The sequence below is a fragment of the Cystoisospora suis genome (assembly GCF_002600585.1).
Source record: "Cystoisospora suis strain Wien I chromosome Unknown contig_1405, whole genome shotgun sequence".
Taxonomy (NCBI): domain Eukaryota; phylum Apicomplexa; class Conoidasida; order Eucoccidiorida; family Sarcocystidae; genus Cystoisospora; species Cystoisospora suis.
The window spans coordinates 7,167-31,031 of NW_027154205.1; the positions used below are offsets into that span (position 1 = coordinate 7,167).

The 23,865-nt window shown below is 48.3% G+C and overlaps 4 protein-coding genes across 4 annotated transcripts in view; 1 reads left to right on the forward strand and 3 right to left on the reverse strand.

The window, feature by feature from the left end:
• Positions 1–3,168, reverse strand: part of CSUI_003208 (uncharacterized protein) — a 5,377-nt gene extending 2,209 nt beyond the window's left edge. The window contains exon 1 of the mRNA XM_068063406.1: positions 32–3,168. Within this exon, the coding sequence (XP_067924616.1) occupies positions 32–2,014 (1,983 nt within the window). The 5' untranslated portion in view covers positions 2,015–3,168. The remainder of the gene's footprint in view (positions 1–31) is intronic.
• A 2,676-nt stretch (positions 3,169–5,844) lies between these two features.
• Positions 5,845–11,732, reverse strand: CSUI_003209 (ubx domain-containing protein). Its single transcript, XM_068063407.1, has 6 exons — positions 10,799–11,732; positions 9,942–10,112; positions 9,189–9,317; positions 8,623–8,719; positions 7,906–8,147; positions 5,845–7,314 (listed from the first exon to the last, which is right to left on the reverse strand). Exons 1-6 carry the CDS (start codon positions 10,807–10,809, stop codon positions 7,185–7,187), a joined length of 780 nt encoding a protein of 259 aa, XP_067924617.1. The 5' UTR covers positions 10,810–11,732; the 3' UTR covers positions 5,845–7,184.
• Positions 11,733–12,769: 1,037 nt separating this feature from the next.
• Positions 12,770–15,320, reverse strand: CSUI_003210 (pre-rrna-processing protein pno1). Its single transcript, XM_068063408.1, has one exon. It carries the CDS (start codon positions 14,786–14,788, stop codon positions 13,649–13,651), a length of 1,140 nt encoding a protein of 379 aa, XP_067924618.1. The 5' UTR covers positions 14,789–15,320; the 3' UTR covers positions 12,770–13,648.
• Positions 15,309–22,945, forward strand: CSUI_003211 (dna-directed rna polymerase ii subunit rpb1). The gene is made up of 4 exons (XM_068063409.1): positions 15,309–16,564; positions 16,952–20,290; positions 21,073–21,142; positions 21,617–22,945. Exons 2-4 carry the CDS (start codon positions 17,138–17,140, stop codon positions 22,060–22,062), a joined length of 3,669 nt encoding a protein of 1,222 aa, XP_067924619.1. The 5' UTR covers positions 15,309–16,564; positions 16,952–17,137; the 3' UTR covers positions 22,063–22,945.
• Positions 22,946–23,865: the final 920 nt, after the last annotated feature.

Below are 23,865 nucleotides of genomic sequence, written 5' to 3' on the forward strand. Positions count from 1 at the left end.
CTTCTTCCTTTCTCTTTCTCTCTGCCTCGGCCTCCTTAGCCTTGTTCTCCTCTTCAGCCTTCCTCTTTCTCTCTTCTTCCTCTTTCTTCTCTCTCTCTTGCTCTTCCTTTCTCTTCCTTTCTGCTTCCTCCTCCTTCGCTTTCTTCTCCTTCTCATCCTCTTCCTTTCTCTTGCTTCCTTCCCCTCCAACCTTACTTGAGCTACTACTGCTACTAGAACTCCCATCACCATCTTTCCCATCTCCTGCCTTATGACTTCCCGCTAGAAGCTTGTTCTTCAAAGCATCGATCTTCTTCGTCTCTCCATCTCCTTCATGATGATCCGCCCCTGTCTTCTTCTCTCCCCCTCCCCCTCCATCTCCATCTCCTTTCTTCTTCATCTTGCCAGCAGCCGCTGCACCAGCATCGCTTGTTACACCCTCACTAGCTAGTAGAGACTTGACCTCCTGTTGAACTTCGGCTAGCCTTTGCATGATGGATTGATTCGCTTGCTGAGCTTGGGATGCCTGACCGCCTCCTTCATCTAAACCGAATCTTCCCCCTCTCCCTCCTCCGCCTGCGGCTGCTTCGGCTTCTCTTTCTCTCCGTATATCCGCGATACTTCGGACTCCCCCTACGCCCTCTCGCCCTCTTGAAGAAGCAGTCGCTTGACGTGTTAGAGCTGTACCACTGGCACTCTTAGCTTGAATTTCTCCTCTCCCCGCACGCCCTACCAACCCTGTGGTGCCCCTGCTAGATGATAAAGACGCGGCTGTTGTGACCCCCCTTGAGCTTCCTCTCATCAAGCTTGTCCTTGAGACATCTCGCCCCGGGCCTCCTCTTGAAGCGACACCTTCTTCAGTTCGCCTTCCTTCAATTGTTCCACGGAAAACAATCCCCGTTCTTAATGCCCCCCCCTGGGGCTGGGTTGAAGTAGCTTGCGGCGCCTTAGCACGAGGATTTGAGGAACGTGCATCCCCTCTGGCTCTAGCTCCTCCTCCTCCTCCTATCGTTTGAACTGTACCGGGAGTCCGTGAAGGAGGGGAAATCTTCGTGATAGTAGTCTCTTGTTGCTGTTGTCGTTGCATTTCACGAAGGTGATCTCTTAGGGCAGGTAAGGCCTCTCCAAGGCGTGTGACTTGGTTGGGGCCTACACGGAGTTCTACGTCTTGGAGTTGAAGATAGAATGGAGAGTTCTCATCTTGTAGAAGATTCAAAAGTTCATCTAAACTGGAGATATTGTCGACAGCTAATTGGCCACGTACTTCAACAAGTCTAGGAGCTGAAGACTGCATAGGTCGTCGTTGATTCATGGAGGATGAGTCAATACTTCTAATACTACTGCGTCTGCTCATGATGCTACTAGCTCTAGATAAAGGCAAGGAAGGACCACCGCGAGCAGAAGAGGAGGAAGAAGAGGAAACCCCAGGAGTTTGTCTGCCGACAGCTTGTCGAGGGCTAGGAGATGCTGCGTGAGATGTAGAAAGATTTCGATTGCCTGCTAAAGATGTCGATGATGAAATACGAGGTGAAGAAGAAGAAGAGAGTCCTCCCCCCGTTAAGGCTGAAGGACGCGAGGAGGAAGAGGAGGAAGAAGACGATGACTTAGGTGAAGGCACAGATGAGGGAAGAGCCTGTGTGTCTCCTGTTTGCCCCCTAGTGTGATCGGTATCAATCGTAGTGCGAGCTTCCCCAGGAGCTGTCGAGCTCACCCCCGATGCTGTTGTTCTATTCACAGTGCTTGGTGTATTGGTGGTTGTGAGGGAAGCTGTAGAAGGAGGGAGATCCTTATCATCTGAATGTGCGATAGCAATGCCAGATCCTTCTTTCTCTCCCTTCTCATCTAAAGTCGCTTTATTCACCGAGCGGGCGGCATCATCACCGGTAGATTGAGAGGAAGAAGAGGAGGAATGCACATCTCCTGCTGAGGGAGCCAGTGCCCCCTTTTTCTCGCTTGGTGGAGAAGAAGGAGATGAAGCGTCATGCTTGGTTCCTCTCTCACCTCCCCCTCGTGGCGAGATCTTTGGAGTCGCCATGAGTTGTGTTGTGTATCTCTTTTCTCTAAGAGAGCCAAACGAGAAAGAAAAACCTTCTCTAGGCGAAAATGGATTGCCACTATATCTGGGTGATAGTGATCAGGTCCCAAGAGCATACATACACGGATGCACTACAGCCTCCGGGGAATTGGCACCTACACATACACCGCAATGAATGGATTCTCGTGACCCCCTCCGCTGACTAAAGAGAAGGTATGAAAGAAATGGACGGGAGAAGAACAAGCAGTAAAGAGATGGGGAAGAAAAACTAAAACTGAAGAAAGGAAGACATAGACAAAAGAGGCCTTTGACAACGAAACAAACCAGCGAGGCTCCAACGCTCAACCTGTTGTAAAGAAAAGTCCCGTGTCTCATGTATTGAAGAAAGTTCGTCGGCCTCTTCCTCGGAGCTCGTTGCTTCGTCTCGTCCAATCTATAATTTATCTCCTCAAGAGAAATACGGACAACAGGGAAGGTCTCGGGTCAATAGGCGAAGGAACGACGGAGAATGTGCATGTTAGTTCCAGCAAAATCTCGAAAAAAGAAGTACCGTCTCCGCCATCTTGGCCACGCCAGGCTGGCTGGAAAGCTCGGACTACGGGAAGAAGAAAAAGAAAGAAGGGAACTGAGTTGTGAGGGAAAGAAGATACGAGCGTTCGTCTCTACCTCTCTTTTCCGGCGTTTTATATGTGTCATACGAAACACACAGGCATGAAGCCAGCGGATGAATCAACAAAAGCTCGCGAGTGAGAACTTTCGGGACAATGAAAAGAAAAGAGAGAAGAGTCTCATGTACTCCTGGCACAACCGCGAGAGCGAGATGGGTGACAGAAAGAGGGAAGAGTTACACGCTTCTCATCGGTACAGTGAAAAGATTAGAAAAGGAGACGGAAGAGAGGGATGAATGAAAGGTGAAAACAATGGTCTCTCCGGTCCGCGAAGTATTTGCCGGGGAAAAAATATTTCACTTCGGAAAAAAAGAGAAAGAAAGAGAGGTGCCAGTCTGTCATCATCCGTCGTTTTCTCTTGCGCTCAAAATCCCGATGAGCAAGCCAATCGACGTCTCGATCCTTGGTCTTCGTTCAGTCTTCTCTCAGTACAGACCTTCAAATGTCTGAAAAAAAATCTAGGAACCAAGCAAAGGGAAAAGTCTCTATTGAGATGGGAAGGAACTTAGGATTCAGTCTGATTCTTTTATATCAGTCATGTTGCTCATTCATTCCCATCTAGCTAGTTGTAAGTAGATGTGGCCCTTCCTGCGACACCACACAGGTCACCAGTCGATGAAGTTCTTCTTCTCCGCTTGATGGTGCCCCTCCAGACTCGCTTAGGCTGCAGGAAGCAATCAGTACACAACTCTTTTCTGTACAAGCCTCCGGTCCTTTCTCTTTTCGTGCTTTTCCTCTTACGGAACGTGCCGTAGCGGACAGCTCGATGCCTCCAAATGACCCGGATACGTGTCACTGGCATTCCCGTCCTGAATTAATTCAGAAAAGAGCTAGTAAGTTAACCATTAACTGAGAGAGAAGTTCTTTCGTGGGAGTACTTGGTCGTGTCAACGTGTTGATGCTGATCTTTGAGGGTCCTGTCTGAAAGAAGGTACGTGGTACAGGCCGGGTGAAAGCGAAGAGAAGACGATAGAGACGTCGTGAGTGATTTTGTGCTAGCTGAGAGACGGCATATCCGGGAAGGTTTCATCATGCTAACAGGTATTCATCAGAATGGTCGTCTTGACTGCGAAAGCATGCGTTTCATTCTCTACAAGCACACGTTGCCAGCCTACTACTCCTGGTGAGGGTGTACTATTGCCGATATGGAAAGGTTGTGCTATGAGAATGAGAAGAAAGGGACACGGGGCGGCAATGAACTGACCGGCTGTGCTAGTGAAGGACAAGCTTTAGTTAGGTAGCATCCTAAGAGGGAGAGATTTGTCGTGAATGATACGTGCTTCGAAAGAAGGCGAACAACTTCAACGGGCAAGCACTCGCTTTAATCCGCGTCTCTCACTGTTGACTTTCGGCCGCACTTTGTTATCCCATACGGAGGAGGGAATCAACTGATAGTTTGCTGACCTGAAAAAGAAACCTTTCCTGCTGCCTCCAAAGTGTACTGTATGTACACCTGGGCAGCACCAGCCAGTGCACTTTGCCACTATCGAACATTGGCTCTGCCACGTATCAGTAGTTGAGATCCGCTTGTTCAGGCCTTCCCTTACGCCCGCGTGTGACAGATTGTACCACTGCGTAAGAGCAGGGATTGAACTGCATCTCACAGCACACCCGATCTTGGGCAGGTGGTTGGTTACTTGGATTCAGTTCGACTACTTCCACAACGTAGTAGAACTTATCACATGCGGCCCTGAAGGAAGGCCTAGACAAGTAAATTCTAACAAGTGACACGTGGCACACCCAGCGCTTGTAGTGTACTGTATGCACACCTGAGGAACACTAGCCGGGGCCCTCTGTCACTATCGCCTCACATGGTTTCTCTGATCAGGTGGGGTACAAGAGTGCGACTGCAAGTCCACATCGGCAGACGTCCGGCTTCCATCTCCATCTGTATCAACCGGCTGCTTCTTCTGGCTGCGTGTCTCTGTCTGTTCGCCAAGAAGAACCCTGGAAATGTCAGTGGCAAACACGCTAAGAAACAAGAGAAAGAGAAATGTGTCGTCCCCCCTTTGAAACTCTTGTCCACCTCTGCCGTCATCGGACTTCTTAGACAGACACTCATGATGCGACCTACATATCCTTCAATTAAAACACCCAGACAAGGCCGTCTCCAACTCCAGCAAGTACTGAGGCTCTTCTCGAAGCAAAAGAATGCTTCCGCCCTCTTCTTTTCCTGCTAAAAGAATCAGTCGACCCCCTCTCTCGAACGTGACCTGGCGCAAGAAAAAGCAGAGTTGTCCCTACCCGTATACGTGAGCGATACAATGAAAACGAAGCTAAAGGCGAGCTTCTCCCCCTTCTTTGTGTACACTGCCTTCGGACATGTGACATGCGAATGTGGTTTCTTCCTTCCGTTCCGAATCTCTTTCGCTGCTTCTTTTTCCTCACCACGCGGTCGGAAAAGAAATCTGTTCTGCTGCCTTCCTATCTTCGTGATACTTCTTCTCTGTGAAAGCCGCACAGAACAGGACGGGGATGGGGTGAGGTGTAATAAATCTCCAGAACCGATGCCGCTAAACATCGGAATGCCTATCAAGGTTCTCCTAGCTTGCGTAGAACAGAAAACAGCCACTCTTCAAGGATGGCGAACATTTGCTGTAAGCTCCATTTACATCGTGGCTCTACCCCCCGGCCTCCTGCAGTTGCCGTTCTGTTCTTTTGTTCATTCCGCTGTACTCTTCAAAGCTCATAGAGATAACCTCCCGCTGTCCTGGTGTGTGTGCTGGGCAACGCAATCCTTATGCTAGGAGGGTTACTCCGATGAATTCTCGGAGTGAGGTCAACATGCCTACACATCTATAGATCCCCGTGCGTGCCAAGCTAATAAGGGAAGAACGAGCTCAGTTTGTAACAGTGCTGGTAACAGCAAAACGAGAACTGGACCGCTCCTCATCTTTTTTCGCCTCATTCAACGCTTTGATCTGTCTTGCAAAAGGGAAAACTGGGGTTTTGTGAACTCTCTTCCTTCAGTCATATCATGGGTGAGATGGAAAGATCACGAGAGCCCAGGGACATCCGCCGATACTGGGGCCGTTCTCCGAATCTTGTGTGAGCGTGAAGAGAGATGCCCGTGGTAACTACGAAGTGTACCAGACATCCGTATATACCGTGGAAACGGCGAATACATATATACATACATCTGACCTTAGACCCTTTTCTCTTTCTCCCCCAGCTGTACATGACGTCCTGACCGGTAAGGATATTTTCACGGTCTCCTTTCTCGGACTGTATATTCACACCACACAAACGGTTGTTCGTCAATTCCACATCATGCTTTCTTATACATACTTCAGCGCGGCTGACAGAATGGGTACTTACGTGCGTATAGAGATGCACGTCGCAAAGGTACGAAACATGTCACCCGAGAGAGATAAGACTTCTCCATTCCAGACAAAAGAAAAGGCCCGGCTACGCGCCTTCAATAAATGAACTTCACTCACCTATACGACTATCTATAAACCCGCCTGCTTTCCCACCTCGCCTGACACAAACCGCGTCGGGAGCTGGCTAGCTTGCTTCCAACTAGTCACCCAGCTTGTTGACTAGCAAAGGCTGTTCGATATGTAGTTCCGCTGCTGTCTCTACTCCAGTTCGCTCGCACATACCCCACTTTATCCCGGCTATGCTGATCTGAAGGAGAAGCCTAAATGCGTGAAATGTGCCCCCACCTCCTCCACAAACGTAGTTTTCTGATCCCTACTTTATTATTCTCCACTGTGTAAATTTTCAGAAGAGAGAATCGAAAACAATAGAAAGAAAAGGAAACGCAGCCAGATATTAGTAGTCATGATATCCGCCTCGTCCCTCCCGACCCTTCTACCTCTCCCTCGGTAAGAAAGTAAGAAAAAGAATGGACCTGTGTATTCCACCCGAAGTCCCCTTGAGGCTTCTGAAAGGTCAGCGAGCCGGCCATATTCTGCTGCTCTCCTCGCATACACGGACATGAACAGATAGATACGCGTGTATGTATGTATGTATGCAGAAGAGGGTAATTCCAGCACACACATATACATACACGGACAGATGCATATTATACAGTCGCACTCGATGAACTAAGTTTTGTTCTGTGTTTAGGTAACTGTCACATCTGTAGGGTGACATCTTTCCGAAGCTACGGAGGAAAAAGTTTGGACGCAAGGAAAGAAGATTTTCTTCTCCAGAAGAGAAAACATCACTCGTCAATCAAGTAACTTGACGACAGACCTCAAAGCATCTTCTCCTTTCTCTCCTTTCCCCTTCTCCTTCGTGCCCTTGAACTGACATGGGGAGAAAAACGTACGTCTGTCTCCCCTTTTCTCTCCCACGTTTTTCGCTTTCCAAAGAAAAGGCATAACCGATCCCTAAAAACGAATCGAACGTCTACGTCACTTTCTCTTTCTGTTTGTGTTCCTGGGGTTTCTACTGGCGAAAAGGAGAAAGAATACGAGTCTTGAAAAAATAGTCAACACTCATGTTTTGATGGAAATGATAAGAAAGAGAGAAGGAACTGCATCATGGAGTCCTTAACATATCTTCTGTACAATCGCAGCATTCAAGAGACCTGCTTCTTTGATTGTCGTGGATAAAGACGCTTTAATCTCCTTGGGAGGAAAGCCTTCAAGAAGCTGGTAGTCTCCATTCACTGGCGCTACTCTGTCATCATCGTCAGAAGGCAGAAGAAAAGAAGCACGAGAAACGAAGAATGAATGAACGGGGGGCCGAGGTAAAACAAGTTGATAGTCGTAGCAGGAAAAATGAGAGGCAGGAAGAACCAAAAGGCCGAGGAATGAGAATCGTGGAAGAAGAAGAAAGAGATACAAAAAGATTTTGACAGAAACTGGAAGGGGATGCTGAAGACGAGCAACTAAAGTCAACGTATATATAAACAGTGCCTATATTCATACCACTATTTGACATCCATCATATCACTTCGGTTTGAAACTGAAATGCGCTGTACACGTGTAACCTAGCTTTCAAGCCATTCTCTGCCACTCACGTATGTACACGTACATATATATACACGTATATATCTCCACGTGGGTACGATAGCCTGTGTGTGTAGATAGACGTGTACAGATATACAGACGTATTACCACCGACCACGGCAACTGGGCTTTATGTAGTAGACAGACTCCTTGTCGTCATGTACAGATGTATATGTGTATATATGACGCCGAGAAGAGGAGAGAAGAGAAGGATATCAATAAGAATCTAGAGGGGGAGGAGCGCAAAAAGAAGGCTTACTGTGATACGAAGTTGCGAATATCCTGAAGGGTGTGGCTTTGATTGAACCTCTGTGTCCTTCTCTGACCATCATGAAATCGGAACTGAAGGACGGTTGTCGGCTCACTCTCGTTAACCGTCACATCTCCTCTTGTAACATCTACCGCTCCTCCCGCACAAGAAGACGATTCACCTGCGTTGCTACCGCCTCCTGTACACCCTGACGAAGACAACCGCTGCCCTTCTCCTCCGAACAGCACATACTAGAGACAAAGACCAAACATCACAGATATGTATAATCCAGGGATCAGATTTAAGAGCGCCTGTTTTGTGTATTTTCTCTTAAACTAGACGCGTACAGATACGTGTATATACATAAGTGGATATATACACTCATACACATCGATATACATGCGTGAGTGCATACGTGCAGGTCCTTAACCATCTTATCCTACCAGGCCGGTGCGTTGTACGCGCTGTCCTCCTTTTCCACTGAAGCCTAGCGAGGAGGCGGAGAAATTGAAAGACCTTCCGTTTGAGAAAAAAGCAGAGAGAAGGATAATAGAAACACGGCATCTCTAGGGTGTGTAGAATGCACACACTGTTGATGAGGGAAACCAGAAAGGGTAGAAAGTGTGAGAAGAGACACAGGAAGATCCAGATGCACAAGGGAAAAGAAAAATCAATATCCTTCTGAAACAGCAAGAAGGACAATCGTATGTCCTGAACCGAGCTTACAGCAGGGGGAGGAGGAGCTTTGTAATCTTCCGACTGTTTGTTTATGAGCTCAACATGGACAGGTCGCCCTCCCTCCTGCAACTCACGCGGCGCAAATCTACGTCACACACACACCCATACAGCGGCTTCATCGACTACGAGATACAGACACAGAGAGGTACGGAGGGATACACATATACGAGACATTGGTAAGACCGGTATAGAAACGGCAGTCAGATAGAGAGCAGATCTCTTTATATCCACTTGGATGAAATGGGAAACCGGGCGGGTTCGCTAGAACTGATAAGAATGCTTAATACATGGGTCTTATATGAAGATATCTCTGCTGCTGTACATCAGTGCACATACATGATTAGATATATATATATACATACACTTACACGGGTAGAGACAGTCGTAATTTGCAGATACGAATACATGCATATACTCTGATACGGGTAGAGATAGTCGTAAGTAGTACAGATCTGCTCTGAAGTAAGGTACTTATGAACAGGGATGGAAAGAGAAGGGAAAGTGGATACGATGAGAGATAGATCATGAGAACGTCATCGTAGTTGTTGACCTACCCAGCTTTAAGCTCTTCAAGAAACCGGGCATTCTGAGGGTCATCGAGAGGACGGAAATCTCCATTATCGACGATGAAGCCGTTTCTGTAGACCACTACTCTTCTCGACCCGGCAGGGGCTGCTCCGTGTCTATACAGTTGAGAACACAACAATGAAAGAACGAACAAACCCTCTTTCTCTTCATATTTTTTCCTTTCTGAACCCTCCCAATCTGCATCACAGATAGATACCTAGAATAAGGGAGACAAATAAAACACATCAAGGACAAATAGCTAGGTAAAGCATAGATTGATATATAGATGCCCACATACAGATATAGGCCTGAATACATGACAAAGTCTGTACGTCCTCCCAATGTATACAGACAGAGACAAAGGTGGACTTGAATGAGATGACTGAGAGAAAGAGGTGAGCGAACAGATGTGCAATCGTACGAAGATTTTCTTTGAGACAGATTCATAACAAACTTTGACACTTGGGTCGAAGCGTCTTCACTGACCCAAGAACGATGCGTCAGGAATCCATCGCAAGAGAAAAGACTCCCATATATACACAGAGTCGATCATCATCCCCACCGTCGCTATCATCCCTCTCTCTCCTCCGTACCCATCACCTCCTCCTTCCCTGGCCTTCTGAGACACTTGAGACACAAGGCAAAGACAGTCAGGCGAGTAAAGAGGACAAAGGTAAGAAGTCCGTACTGAGAAAAGTCGAAAAGGAAAGAAAAGAATTAGTGCCGGTCAGTCGTCTTACACAGCGTGAGCGAATCCTCCAAGCAGTGAAGAAGGCGCGTGATGAGAACCGTCGCTGCCTTCGTCATCAGAAGGATTTTCAACAGCCAGGCCAGACTTTTCTCCACCTGTAAAGCTTGATGTTTTCTTCTTGTTTGAGTCTCCCTTGGAATCCTTCAAGTCACTTAGAGACCTGATAGGAAAGAAGGAAAGCACTTCAATACTCCCATCCGGTCTAAACTCAGGATGATGATAAGAGCATAGAAACAGTCGAGTCACGTGTAGCAAAAAATCGCAAAAAGAACAAAAAAGATATTCTACCTAAAAGAACTAGATGGAATAGATCCAAGTGAACGTGTCTGTACGTGTATGTACACCGTAGAGAAAACGTTAGACATGTGCAGTCTATATGGAGAGGCAAAAGGAGCCTAGACTGGCAAGACGTCGGATAGACATAGATTAAAGAGCATCCGTACGCACATCGAGGGACACCCCGGAAGTCTTTCGCCTGGGTGGGAGGTGGCTGAATCTGCGATGTGTAGACACCCTACAACAGACCAGTAGTCAATGTCGAAGTGAAAGTTCCCTGAATTCCGTGAGACGAAAAACTGGACGAACGTCACTAAAGAAGAGAAGCAGAAGAGAGATACCGAAGATACAACCCTCACTTATTTCCGATGAACACTCTCCTCCTTTTTCGTATGTGAAGAATGTTGAGGTAGAAAACTCCCACTAGAACTGGTGACGAAAAACAAATTCAGAGAGAGAAGCAACTCCTCACTAACGACCCGATCGCTACAGTTCGCGTCACGACTGCTTCTCCAGCAGGGAACTTCTCTGAGGGCGCCCCTGCTACCTTCCTTCCTAAGAACGACTTACCGTATCGACATCTTGAAAAAGACGGAGACGAGAGGAAAGAGAAAGAAAAGGTATGAAGCTGAAGTACACGGCCACTGATCCGGAGGCTTGGAAAAGGTAACAGCGCGCAGACCAGCAAAAAGACAAACGCACTCAGAGGGAACCGACGAGGAAACGAAGTTAGGGGACTCACAAGAACGAAGAAGAGAAAAGGCAGCGACAGTCGATTCGAACAGAACATGGGAAAAAGGAAAGAGGACTACGGACACCACGCGAAAGCGCAAATCTGGCAGTCTGGTTTCTCAAGAAGAGAGGAAGAAAAGTGACTGAAGAACCGCAAGAAGATTCGGTCTGTCGCTTTACAAAGAAAGTCTTTCTCTTTTAAGCAGAACCCGGGAATGAGTTTTCGGGCAAATATCTAGAAAGACGGAAAGATGAGAGATTCGTGCTGGAGTGCGGAAGGAGAGATAGGACAGGCCTCCGACAAGTAAGAGAAACGGAAAAAGACAACAAAGCGACAGGGGGCAGGCAGCATGTGCTTCGGAGAGAGGAAAGGGACGGCCGTTGAGAAGTTTAGTTGGTTACTTTTCCGAGAGCACACATCAGCGACGATAGTACTCGGTGTTGAATTCCAGAATATCTGAAATCTCTTTCTGCCTCTCTCAAGCTCATAGCGAGAGTCATGGCTTCGTTTAACTGCATATACACCGGAGTGCTGCGAACAACGCGTTCCATCTAACAACTAACGAAAGACAAAGTTTTTGTCTCCGAAGAATTTTAAAGAGTGTCGACCATATTGGCATAGTTTCAGGCCCGGAGAGAACAAAGGACCCCTCCGTGAAGAAAGAACGTTTACCTCAGGGCCTGAGAAAAAGGTTAGTGTACGTACGAATGCCGGTCTCCCTGTATTCAGCTCTTTACAGTTGCTGGTGGAGAACCGTGACGGCATCGTTCGTTTTTTTCTCTGAAGAGAGCTTGGTTGTGTATTTGTTACTACGTCTCTACCTTCACAATCATTTCTCCTCCAACCGGGTGTGCACGCACAGGAGACCTGCGGCAAAGCTCGGTGCGTTCCTGCCTGGATACCTATGTATCTCCCATACCCCATTCAACAGCGAGATGCCGATAATTGGCAGACCGTAGCTTTTGACGTGCCTTTAGCGGTGTTGCTGTTCTGCTCAAAAAGACGCTGCGAGTCTGCGGCCGAGAGGCAGGATATCCTGGTGAAGAGAACAGAACCCTGGCTAGACGGCCCGTATCCTCACTGACGCGTAGACAAGAGTCTACATTCTTATTGCCGTGAAGGGTGAGCCCTCATTCCCTGTGAAACGAGAGAGCCTGTTGTCTTGTTCGTTCATTTTCATTTGTATAGTGGGACAAGGATAGGAATAACAACTTCAAGAGCATGCTTACGAGATCTATCTCTTGTATGCTTGCGCGCTCACTCGCCTAGAAGCAGAAACAACCAGAATGCATAACGCTGATGCTTTCCGAAAGCTGAGTCTTCTCTCCAACTTGCCTTGAATGTCAGTATCAACCTATTTTCTTGTAAGACCCATACTACCCTCAACCGTTTTACAAACAGTAGGGCGGCTATACACTTTAACGAGTCAAGGCTGGACTGGTGATTACCGAGGGGAGGTTTTTAGACTGCGCGTACACCATAGGAGGATCAAACGGAGAAATTTGTGCGGTAGCAGTAGAGAGAAGAAAGTGTTATAGCTGCCTGCGTTCATGGTTCTCTTTGTCTTCGTAATCCTGATGCATACTTCCCTTTAACTGGAAACGAGAAGCGTCGGAAGACGAAGCTTCACCCAATTTCCCCGGGGCGGGCCGAGCTGATCCAATCAACTGATTGATTCCTTTAACCTGCTTCGGTCTAAGAGAAACACGAAAAGAGAATCTTATCAACGAAGTCTGCTTTTCACCAGCAGATCAGTGAGAAACTTCTCTTCCCCTTGGCCATTCTGAGACTCGAATACGGACCCAGGCACGGGACAAATATTTAGCTGAACAGCTAGTTGGACTCTGTCGGGTCGAGTGTCTGACAGTTTGGCAGATCATTCTCAACACGAAAATGAAAAATATTGGTGACGACTACCGAAGAGGAGAACGGAGAGTGATGTAGAGCGGTTAGAGAGGGAACTCAATCCGCACGGAGAAGAAGGGGGACAGAAGAGAAAGCACTGAGAAGGAAGAAGAGGAACGTCACACTGTAGAGAGCGAACGAATGAGGTAAGAGGAAATCGGCTGCCAAAGCCCTCAAACAGGAGAACATCTCTTCCTCTCCTTTGTCTGTCTAGAGAAGACTGTATCTGTGGGAACAGTCAAGTGTACAGACACCTCGTACGTCGTAACTGTGGACGGTGCTGTAAATATCTTTCTTTCGTTTCCGCTCCGGTCAGGACAACAATATCCAAGTGTACCCGCAACCAGCACGAGAAGACAGAAGGCGAGAAGATACTGCACTAGTCTTCTATCACCCCCAACTTGATCTTTTCTTCGTCTTCTCAAAAGGAAGTGAATTACACGGCATTTCTCCTCTTCTCACTTCTCGTTTTCGATCTTGTGCACTCAGCCTTCTTTTTCCTTCTTTCCGCGCATCACTGCTTTCGTTGTCTCCCTAGTACATCTACTCTTTCTTCTTTCCTCAGTACCACGCTCTGCGGTCACAGCTCATTTCTCTCCTGCTTCCGTCTCTTCTTCACAATGCAACACCCCTTTGTCTTCTACGAGACGAGTGCTTTCTTGTTCATCTGCGAGAGCTTTCTGTTCCTTCTCTCGTTGTTTTGCTTCTCCTTCCGCTAGACGCCTTCTCCTTCTCTTCCGCATACCTCCTTTCTACCTTTTCTTTGTTGCAGTTCAATATCTTCAGAGTCTTTCAGCTAACCTCCTAGTAACAGTCCGCAGGTGGTTATACACCTTCCCAGGCGGGGTACCAAGAATAAGAGAACAGATGGAGTGTCTCGCTAGCTTGATATTTTCAAAGCTGCCTAGGATATGGATCCGAGTATCGGCGAAGACAAGACGCGTCCTCGTTGAGTTCTCAATAGCATACTTTGTCTTGCCTTCTCTTCCATTCAGTCGAGCTAAACATCGGCTGAGATGATCCCCGGAGAGTCGCTTGACATCTTTGATTTCGAAGGATTCAATAAATAGATCATCCAGCCTCAGCAAAGCAATAGCATCACGCAGCTCAAAGCCGAGGAGGAAAGCCTTGACAAAGTCATTGCCTTTCTGAAGATATATACGACTCGTGTTGTTACTGACGGTCACATCACTCAGGTTTAGAACACCTTTCTCTTCATTGTTGTCATGGATACGGCATCTAAGTTCTATACAACGTCTCTTTGTATTCATCCGGACTTGTAGTTTCAGATGAGTAACGAGAGGTTCGACGATCTCTGTCCAGTGTTTTCGTAAAGGGGAGAGTCTATGCTGGGGGACTAAGAGCCTTCTTACTTCAAACCGAAGGGTAGAAGGTGGACGGTGGTTGGTAGAGGAACTCCTGCTGGCTTTGCGTATGGAGGAAGAATTCGGGAGACGTGAAGAAGACAGAAGAGAAGGAGAAGAGAAAGTAGAAGTTTCTTTATGATGGGGGCTCACTGAACTCTCCTCAGATGGTTGCTTATGACGATGAAGGTGTTTCTCATCTTTGGAGTCTTCTTGAAACGATTCCCGAGCTTTTGACTTGTCAGTTTCGTCTTCCCCTTCCATGTGATCATCGTCGCGACCTCCTCCCTTGCTCCCCCCCCCATGGTCTTCTCCTTCATCGTGTTCCGACAAGTCGGCTCCTGTGCTCGAAGGCAAGAGTGTTGTATCATCTTTGACAGGTGTAAGGACAAGATTCGAGGCAGTTTCAGCACACATGTCATCCGGGGAGGGAGAATAAGGACCTGGCGCCAGGGTAGGCGTCGTCTTCGCATTTGAATGAGGCTGGCCCTGTCGTTTCTTGCCCCGCCTGCTACGGACAGGCTGAAAAGAGTCTTCTTCTTTCATAGAACTCTCCATTTTCCCAAAGTCTCTTCTTCACTCGTGGTCAACACAAAGAAACTCCACCGACTGAAGGGAGCGGTCAGGACGGAGTCAAAAGGAGCCCTGTGAAACGCCGAAATTCCACGCCAGTTCGCGGCGAAAAACTGAAACGAAGACGGCGAGGAAGAAGCAAGATGTCATTAGAAGGCGGCGTGAGAAAAGTCTGTAGGATCGACGTAAGTGGGGAACAGACGAACGCCTCGAGGAGATAAGAACAGAAAGGACGAAAGAGTGCGACGTCGTGGGTGTCCAGTGATATGGGAAGTCGTCAGACACAGTCGCTGACGAAAGGCGAAGACCATAAAAAACCAAGTTACCTGAGAGGTTTCTTGCGGGGGTGCGAGAAATTCATTCCCTGCATGCCTTCCAACGTAATACTGCCTACCAGGATGATGAGTGGGGGGAAGGGACGGGTTGTTTTGTTGCAAAGGGCAAAGCAGGTGGACTTGGTTCCCTTGGTCGCAGTCGAAGGATCTTCTCTCTGTTTCAGAGCGCAACGGTCCTGTACTCTTGGACGATATCTAAATATACTTCACCAGTACGTCTTCGACGTCATCTCTTTAAAAAGTAATTCTCAATCCCCACAGCTAGCTAGCCGTTGGGGTGTGCATACACCATGACGAGTTACGAGGAGGTCGGCCCCATGTGTGTCGTCTGCCTGTTGATGAATCGGACAAATGACTCGACACTCGAGGTCTTGCCCATTGGCGTGACTTCGTTATCCAATACCGGGACTTATTCTGTTCTTCTCCAAGATTTAATACCTGGAGTAAAATTTCTCTTGGGTAGTGAAGATTGTGAACGGTCCTCAGTCTTTCCAGGTTAGCTGTCTCCTTTCCTGCATGCGTCCGTGTTTCTGTCCGATGAACGTTCAGCTCCACTTTTTTAGAGTAGCTTATGTTCTAGTAATGTACTTCTTTCTTCCTCTCTCAAGAGCCAAGAGACCTCCTCATTGACTTTGCTAAGGACCTTCCTTTAAGGACTCGATGCCAAGTGGACTTCTCCCGTTCTCGACTCGACTTGTCACATAAAGCCATTCAGGTAGTCGCTAGACTAGCACCCTTCTACTTCTCCCCGTCGTAGTCGTTTCTATTGCTTGTCGCCCGTCGTCTTTGTTGAGGGGCGAAGGTACAGCTGACTGTACGCGACCAATTCATCAACGTTTCAATTTCGCTCTCTCCCGTTCCGAGGCAATCTCCATGCCTACCTTACATCTCGTCCGTTGCGGAACAGAGTGCCGAGTTTCCGTCCTTCACTTGGATTCATGAACAACCTTGCCTGAAGCTCGTTTGCTTTCGTGCCTCCCTGCAGTCTCCCGTGCTCTCTTCTTATATGATCCACACTTGGTTCTTCAAGTTCTTTTCTCTCCCTCTCCCGGACCGACTTGCGCGCCCGTGTACGCGTTCTCTCGTACGTGCAACACTTCGTCGTTCTTTTTCCCTTCTGCTTGGCATCCATTGCTTCTCATCCAAAAGTAAAGCTAGTGCTTAAAACCTCAGTCTCCTTCGTTCTTCTGGCCGGTTATCCGCGTCTGGGGGGATCGACAAAGTCTCTTCTTTCCTTCTGTCCGTCTTCTTCTCTCCTCTTGCTTATCTTTTTCTTTCTTTTCACCAAATTTCCGACATCGGTGTGAACTAGAGCTAGAGAACTGTAGAAAGCTTTGAACAGAGGCATTCTGGAAGTCTGCGTACGGGACAGTCTTTCCTCTCATTCAACCGTCTGGCCCAGTAATTCTTCTACCGTTTCAAAGAAGTGAGGCCGGAAGAACCAAACCTTCTAGATCTTCTTCAACAGAAGGCGCGAATTCTAACTTGCTATCTTTCCAACATAAATAGCCATCTCCATCCTCCTTGTGGCTTCTTCCCCTTGGCTGTAGGTTATCCATCTGTCCGGTTTGTCTTCATTCTTTTACCTCGTTTTGTGAAGAAAGGCCTGTCTTAATTTTCACTCTGAAAGGCTGCTGCGCCCTCGGGCCATATATATGCCCAGTTGCCGCTATCACCTGCTTGGTAGTTTTATATCAGCTCTCATCTTCTTCTCGACATTTCTTCAAACCGTGTGTAAGAATCCTGGAGCGTACCCTTTCCTCTTGTATCTTGGTGTTCACTCATTTCTCGCTCGTGTCCTGCCTTCCTATAGGTCTCGGCCACCGACGTTAAACTGCCCCCTCGTCGTCGCCTTTTGTTCTCTACTCATCGCCTTCGCACACTCTTACAGATTCTTGTCTCTGCTTTGCCTAGCTTTGTTTTCTCAATTGTGTTTCCTCTGTTCGATTGTTTCTTTCCTCGTAGCGACTAGCAGACGGGAAGATGAGGCATCGCTCTCATGCTGGGCTCAAAAACCCTCTATATGTACAGCTCAAGAGCTGCAGGCAGTTGTCGCGCCCCATCCGCGTCATGTCATGGTGCTTCTCTCAGTCCCGATGGCCTTCCGCTCTCTCCTGTTTTGACTTTCACTTCCCCCCCTTTTCTGTCTTCTCTCTTCGCTCGAAGCTCTGCGCCCAGAGTACAAGAGATACCCAGGCTAGCAGTCGGATCTGAGGACAACGAGGCCTTCTTATTGATGTCTCTTTTTCCTTTGCGTCTCGGTAGTCCCGCTTCCCTGTCTTCTCCCCGTTACTGTCTTTCCTTCTTAAATCCTCTCTCTTCTCTCCTTTCCCCCTCATCACGACAAGTTTTCTCTTCATGTCCCTTCACTCCGGGCTTCCTTGCTCGCTTCTTTGGGTCTCGTGGAGTCTTGTCGTCTTCAGTGATCATTTCGCCTTCTTCTTTGTCTCCCTTTGCTTATCATCCACATCACGATGCACGTAGATCTGCGTCCTACTGTGCCGCCTCTCATTCTTCGTCCTCGTCTCAAACTTTGAAGGTTCTAGAGCGTCTTCATTGGCTCGAATCAACAGAACGCCCTGTCTCCTCACTTCCATGGAGACAATCGATTCAATACCTTTCAAGACACCATCATCGTCTTGAGCTAGCTGTCGACGGATCTGCTCTTATCGCTGGCCTTTCCCTTGTCAGTTCTCATAGGCCACTGAAGCATCATCATCTTTTTCTTGGAGTTGTTCTTCACCATTTTCTTGGCCTAAAAGACTTTTCAAAACAGATCCCTGATATTAAAGATGAAGGTACCCTAGACACGTTTATCTCTGAAATCGTCTCCTCACTCAAACAGAGAAAACTACGATCACAAGAGCATCAAGAGACAGGCACGGCTTCCCCCCGTGAAGACTTCTCTCTGATAGAAGGATCGTCGAGACTTCATACTGAAGAATTTGATAGATCCCATTTGACCAAGCCCTGTAGAGAAAAGTTGCCGCTCAACTCCTTGCACGATGTTTCTCAGAAAGATGAGAGAAAGAACAAGGAGGAGAATTTCTTTTCAGGCGGGGAAGGACAAGCAAACGGAAAGAAACTTCGAGAGTACACAGCAGGGACTTCTGTTGAAACAGCACTGCAAGAATCAGATTCGCTTCTTCTTTCAGAAGAGATTTGGATGAGGGAAGGAGAAGTAAGTGAAAGACGGATGGACAATCACGCCGAGCACACGAATGATAGAACGGGTATGAGGAGGACCAGGAAGGACCCCGTTTCTCCTCGTAGTCCTTCTACAGAAGACGCTAGATCGTCATCGCCTTTCACCGTTTTCTCTGAGTATAGCGGTTCAGGCGGGTTACATGGTGCGGGTTTGGCTGAGTTGTCGTCATTATCACAGTACCTCGATGGCTTTCCATGCCTTCGATATGCCAAGGAAGTTTTAACAGAATCCGAGCAAGTGAACTTTCTATGGTCTTGGAGCCAATGTGCTTCTTTGCGACCCTCCTTGCGGAGCCTTTCTCCTTTTCTTTACAACACTTTTCTCCTTCCGTCTCTTTCTGAAGAGAACGAAATCCGTCGAAGGTCTTCATCTGTCTCGTCTCCTAGCGTTTTCTTCTCATCTCCTCTCCCCCTCGCCAGCGCGACGGTAGGGAGGACCTCTGTTTTTCCTGCCGGAGACCCTGCGACCATAGACACCTTAGCTTTATGGAAGGAAGATCTTGTCTTAGGGCGACATAATCAGTCAACAGCGTATAGTGGTGCGGTCGATGATAAGAAGAAACCGCGTGTGATGGTGCATGAGAAGGAGATATCTGAGCAAAGAGCTGATGAGAAAAAGCGACAAGATCTACAATTGCTTACTCTTCTTAGTGATGCCTTTCCTGTTGTACGGAATCTTGTTCAACTGCGAGAAGCAACAAAGAGAAGAGGGGAGAAGTCGAGTTTGCTCTGTTTTGAAGAAGCTGTATGGGCACTCCTTGATCGATGCTGTGCATACATGCGGTCTAATGAAAAGCACCGGGTCTTGGATAGTTCTAACTCCTCAACTCATCATCACGGTAGCCGGGATGGTAGTGCTCGTCTTTCGGTGGCCAGTCGATCTTTGTTTATTCTCTCAGCTACGCGTATTCTTCATCACCTCGTTCTTTCCTTAGGAAAACACAAAGAAGACAGTGAATGTCTTCATTGCACCAGAAGTTCAAGTTTCAGTCCGATAGGTAATCAAAATCATCACGCTCTTATCTCCGCGTCGAAGGAGATAGGCGAGAAAGAGGATAGTGAGAGAAAGAAAAACGACGAGGCGAAGACAAATCAACGAATCGTGGGCGTTAAAGACAATAGCAGCAGCGACAAAGAGAAGCTAAAGGAGATTGGAAAGGGTTGCAAGATGAATAAGCACGACGCAGAAATAGTGGTATGTTCAGAAATGAAGAGAATGACAGTGTACTTACAGAGGATGATTCTCCAGCTGACAGCTTCGTCTTCCCGTGATTTTCTCAGTACATCTCAAATACTTGTGCAACTCCCTGCGGCGACTTACCTCCTCGGAGATGCGCAGAAGCGCCTTGCTAGATTGACTGCCTCTCTCACTACAAGACGAGACAGGGAAGAGGTGAAAGAAGAATGCAAGAATAGTGACGTCCAGTTTCGTGGGGACTTCCGTTCACGCGGTAGCTGTGTAGGACAAAGGAAGGGGGAGGACAATGAAGCAACCACGATTACACCCAGTGTACATCCCGCGCATGACCATGATACTGGAGTTAGTACTGGGGGAACGTGGGCGCCCATACAAAGTGAGAGGGGAGCACGAGGTGACATCAGCCTAAAACCTGATACTCGAATCGATCTCCAGCTATCAAAGCCTCTTCATCATCAGTCTGAAGATCTTTACGACGGACATGAGAGCCATACGACACTAGGACATGAGAGCCATACGACACTAGGACAAGAGAACGTTCGTCAGGTGTCGGTGATCTCCTCTTCGCCTCTTCGTCATGCGCTGTCTTTTCCTCGGCAAAAGCCTGTCGAAGAGGGGGAAGGACTGGATGTTACTTTACGTAAACGCGTTTCCGAACTGTACACAAGCAAACATGAATCAGGAAGATACGCATTTTCTTTGTCACCCGTCTTAACTGCTGAAGAAATCGTCGATTGCTTGAATGCTGTAAGACGAAACTTATTGGGAGAGCCTAGACACTCCTTCTTGCATACCTGTTAGAGTTCCTTTTTCGTCTCAGCCAGAGTAACCGTACAGTCGGGGCCGTGCGAAAGTAGATAGAGTTTTGGACGGGCGTGGGCACTCGCCTCCTCCAATGTCACATTTCCTCTTGTCAGTCATGATGCATCTGCCGTATCGTTTCGCTCAGTAGGGGCACCATACTCGTAGAGGAGAACTGGAAGAGGTCTCTTAAGACACCGCCTATTATCCGTCCGTCTAAATACAAGTGGAGCCAACACAGACAAGAAAGAACAGATTCCATTGGTCGCGCCTGCTATAGTCGAAACTAGAAATATCATTGATTGATGCCCATTGTGGAAGACTTCCCATTCATGTTGCTGCTGGCTAGCTCTGAGATATTCTTTTCGGGACAAGACAGATGCTGGGGCCGGATGCTGTCGTCACATCGCGAAGCTTGTTCATACTCGAAGTCGTTCTCCCCCAACAAGTCATTAGTCGTTCGTTTCCCAAGAGCTTTGTATTTACGACGGAATCCTTTCCACAGACGGCAGCTCTACCCTCTCTCTCTAGTTGGGCGGAGTTGCCCGAGGTAAGGGATGATGTCGAAGGGAGAAACAGAGTTACCGTCTCTCTCTTGTCTCGAGCGGGCGGTCCTGGCCACTGTGCTCCTACCATGATGCAGCAGGTCGGGGTGTTTCATAATCTGCGAGGACATCTCTTTTCGAGGTTCTATATGCTGAACGCTGCTGTTTGTACAATGCCTGCAGGTTGCAAACACCGGCTGGGTTCGATTCTCCTCTCTGCATCTTCTTCTGAGGAGTATCTGCAATCGCACCGGTGAGTGAGAGCATTCTTGGTTGTTTCACTAGTAATACAAGCTCACTAATGTAGTTTCCCCGTCGAGAATGCGCACATCTCAGCTACAGGAGCAGGGTTCGACTGAAGTTGAATTCTTCAAAGTAGATGGATATCACATCTCTTCTCAATTACGGCTATCTGATCTGCTCTCCGGCGTGGCTTCGAGTGAAGCACAATAACGAATGTCTATGCAGAGCAGGAATCAAGCGTCATGCATGTTAGCGTTCCTTGGTTCCCAACGATATTTCCACTTTTGTATGAGACTCCACAGAGGGAGAGGGAAGAGCGAAAGAAGATGAAGTTCAGGGATCGTTGGGAACTTTTCAGATGCATCGTAACAGGAAGAAAAGCTCACTCCTCGAGTTATAGCCCTTTTTTCTAGCTTTACTATGTGCGCATACTGACCTCAGATCTCCGTGTGCTTGCGGTTATTCCATGTATCGCTATTCTCAGACGACTTTTTACCCGAGCAAAAGGAAGATCTCACCTATTGTCTCCAAGCAGTACAAAATTCCTTGCGACTACATATGACCAGTGAGAAGGCTACGAACCACAGCTCTAGAAAGAGGTCTTCTGGCAATAAGTGGAGAACTTACCAGACGGCATCAGCAGCAGAGAAACAAACTCAGGACTGTGGTAAGAGGAAGAGTCATTCCGAAGAAAATTTTCTTGAGATCGAATGTGCTGACTGCACCTTAATTTCCTTTTTCCCCGATTTACGTGGAACGAAAGGTGATGAGCACTTAGGATCAACGTCCCCTACAGCTACAACACGTTCTGGCATTGCGCCTGGCTCCGATGCTTCTCAACTACTAACCTACTTAGAATCGGTACAAAAAGAAAGAATACTGGAACGAAAGCATCGTTCCCTTATATCGTGGAGCCGACGGAAATGGTGACTACCGGGTCGTCCCGGCTCGAACTTTCTTCGTAACTGGCCTGGGTTCTTGCGAAGGTGGAGCAAACCAGTCAAGAAAACTCGGATCTCGTGTCGCACCTCCGGGAACGTGAAGCTTTATCTGATGTGCGATTGGAAGGCTCAAGAGGCCGGAGACCAGAGCAGTTTCGTCATCCGCCGCTCCTACTGCCCGAGCAGCGGGGAGAAGACTACTACAGAACTGGCGATCGAACCAGAAGTCAAATTCATGTATCGACTCCTTCGTCGCCGAGTCAGCGAAGGAAGATACTTTCTTGCTTATCCCCTGTAGTTCCTAAACTTTTACTCTCGGGAGGTATAAGGTGGAAGAATGCAAGATGCTACCTGCTAGCTGCCAGGTCATCCGTGCGCCGAGTCCCACCTTTGTTCTTCATCACTCGGCCCGCGAGACAGAAGGTGAAACGCTGAGACAGGATACTCCAAGACAGAAAAGTGAAGGCCTTATGTGGCTTCTCCTGTAGCCGCTAATAAGCTTCGACTACGAACTAGGCAGTTGACTGCGAAGCGAAACAGCTGCGAGCTATCTCAGTGCAACGGGTAACACCCACTGAGCTCTCGCGAGACCCCGCACTAGCCTTCACAACGAGCTAGGTTGCATCCGATAATGGCGAACCATGCCCAGGGGTGGTGTGGCGCTGCTTCCGAAAGTAGAGTTGGCGACATGGAAAGGGATGACGCATAGTGGCCGTCCATGAAAAGACTGGGACGAGGGGAAGCCAGGCCTACGGTTCAGGGCAGCGCTTCATGGCCGTGCTTGTCTCCCTCTCGTTCAGCTTGTGGAAGGGGTAGGGGCTCAGCTAACATCGCTTGCGAACGGAAAACTGTACAGTGCTGGTTGAACAAGGTACCGTTTCCAGACAGAACAGACTGCCGAGAAACACCGGAAAAGGTGAGACGATCAGTTACGGAAACTACACCACTTACTCTTGCAGCTCTACCGCAGGGATCCAGCAGTCTAAGATCCGCACCTACATGCATCCGTGCGCAAGCACGAGCTGGAGCCTCTTCCACCAAGAGTATTTGAATACTTGTAGTACTGAATCAACGTGACTGTCCCAGATACTTTTCCTGGCGCACTGGTGCCGCCCTCTGTCCAGCTGAGTGCTATACTGACTATGAGTTCCACCTGGCGCAAAAGACACCACGGCTTGTACCTTGCTACAGTGTCGCGTTACCTCCTCTTTTTCTTTACGGTCCTCGTATAATAGCTACCTGCCATACGAGCCGACCACGACCGTTTCCGGAAAGCGGGCACCACCAGGGGACCATAGAGTAGAAGTGCGACGCCTCGCGGCGTTGCAGTTGAAGTGGGGGCGTGGACTTCGACGGAGCAACGACGCGCTGCGGCAGCACGGCGAAACAACAGCATTGAGCTCGTGGAGAAGCACATGAGCACGTTCTCTGACAAAAAAAAGTCCTGGGTGACCAGCGGGAGAATCCACGGTGAAAACGCCCGAGTGATAACTGTGTTGGAGAAGAATTTTACACCGTCTCTTCGGGCCCCCAGTAAAACAGAACCCCGGGCCGGCGCCTGGGTAGTTCCGGCGGTGCTTGCGTTATGACACACACGACAGTCAGTCATCACGCATCAGTACTTGACCTGACGACCCTCCTGATCGTGCCCAGAACCTGTAACCTTCCACGCGGCAGATTTTTTGGGGCCAATCAACCTGCCTGAGAGGTTACTCAGCCGTTACTGCCGAGACACGATGATACACGAAATGAAGAAATCTCGGGACCGGCTGAAAAGTATAAGTCGCATGGC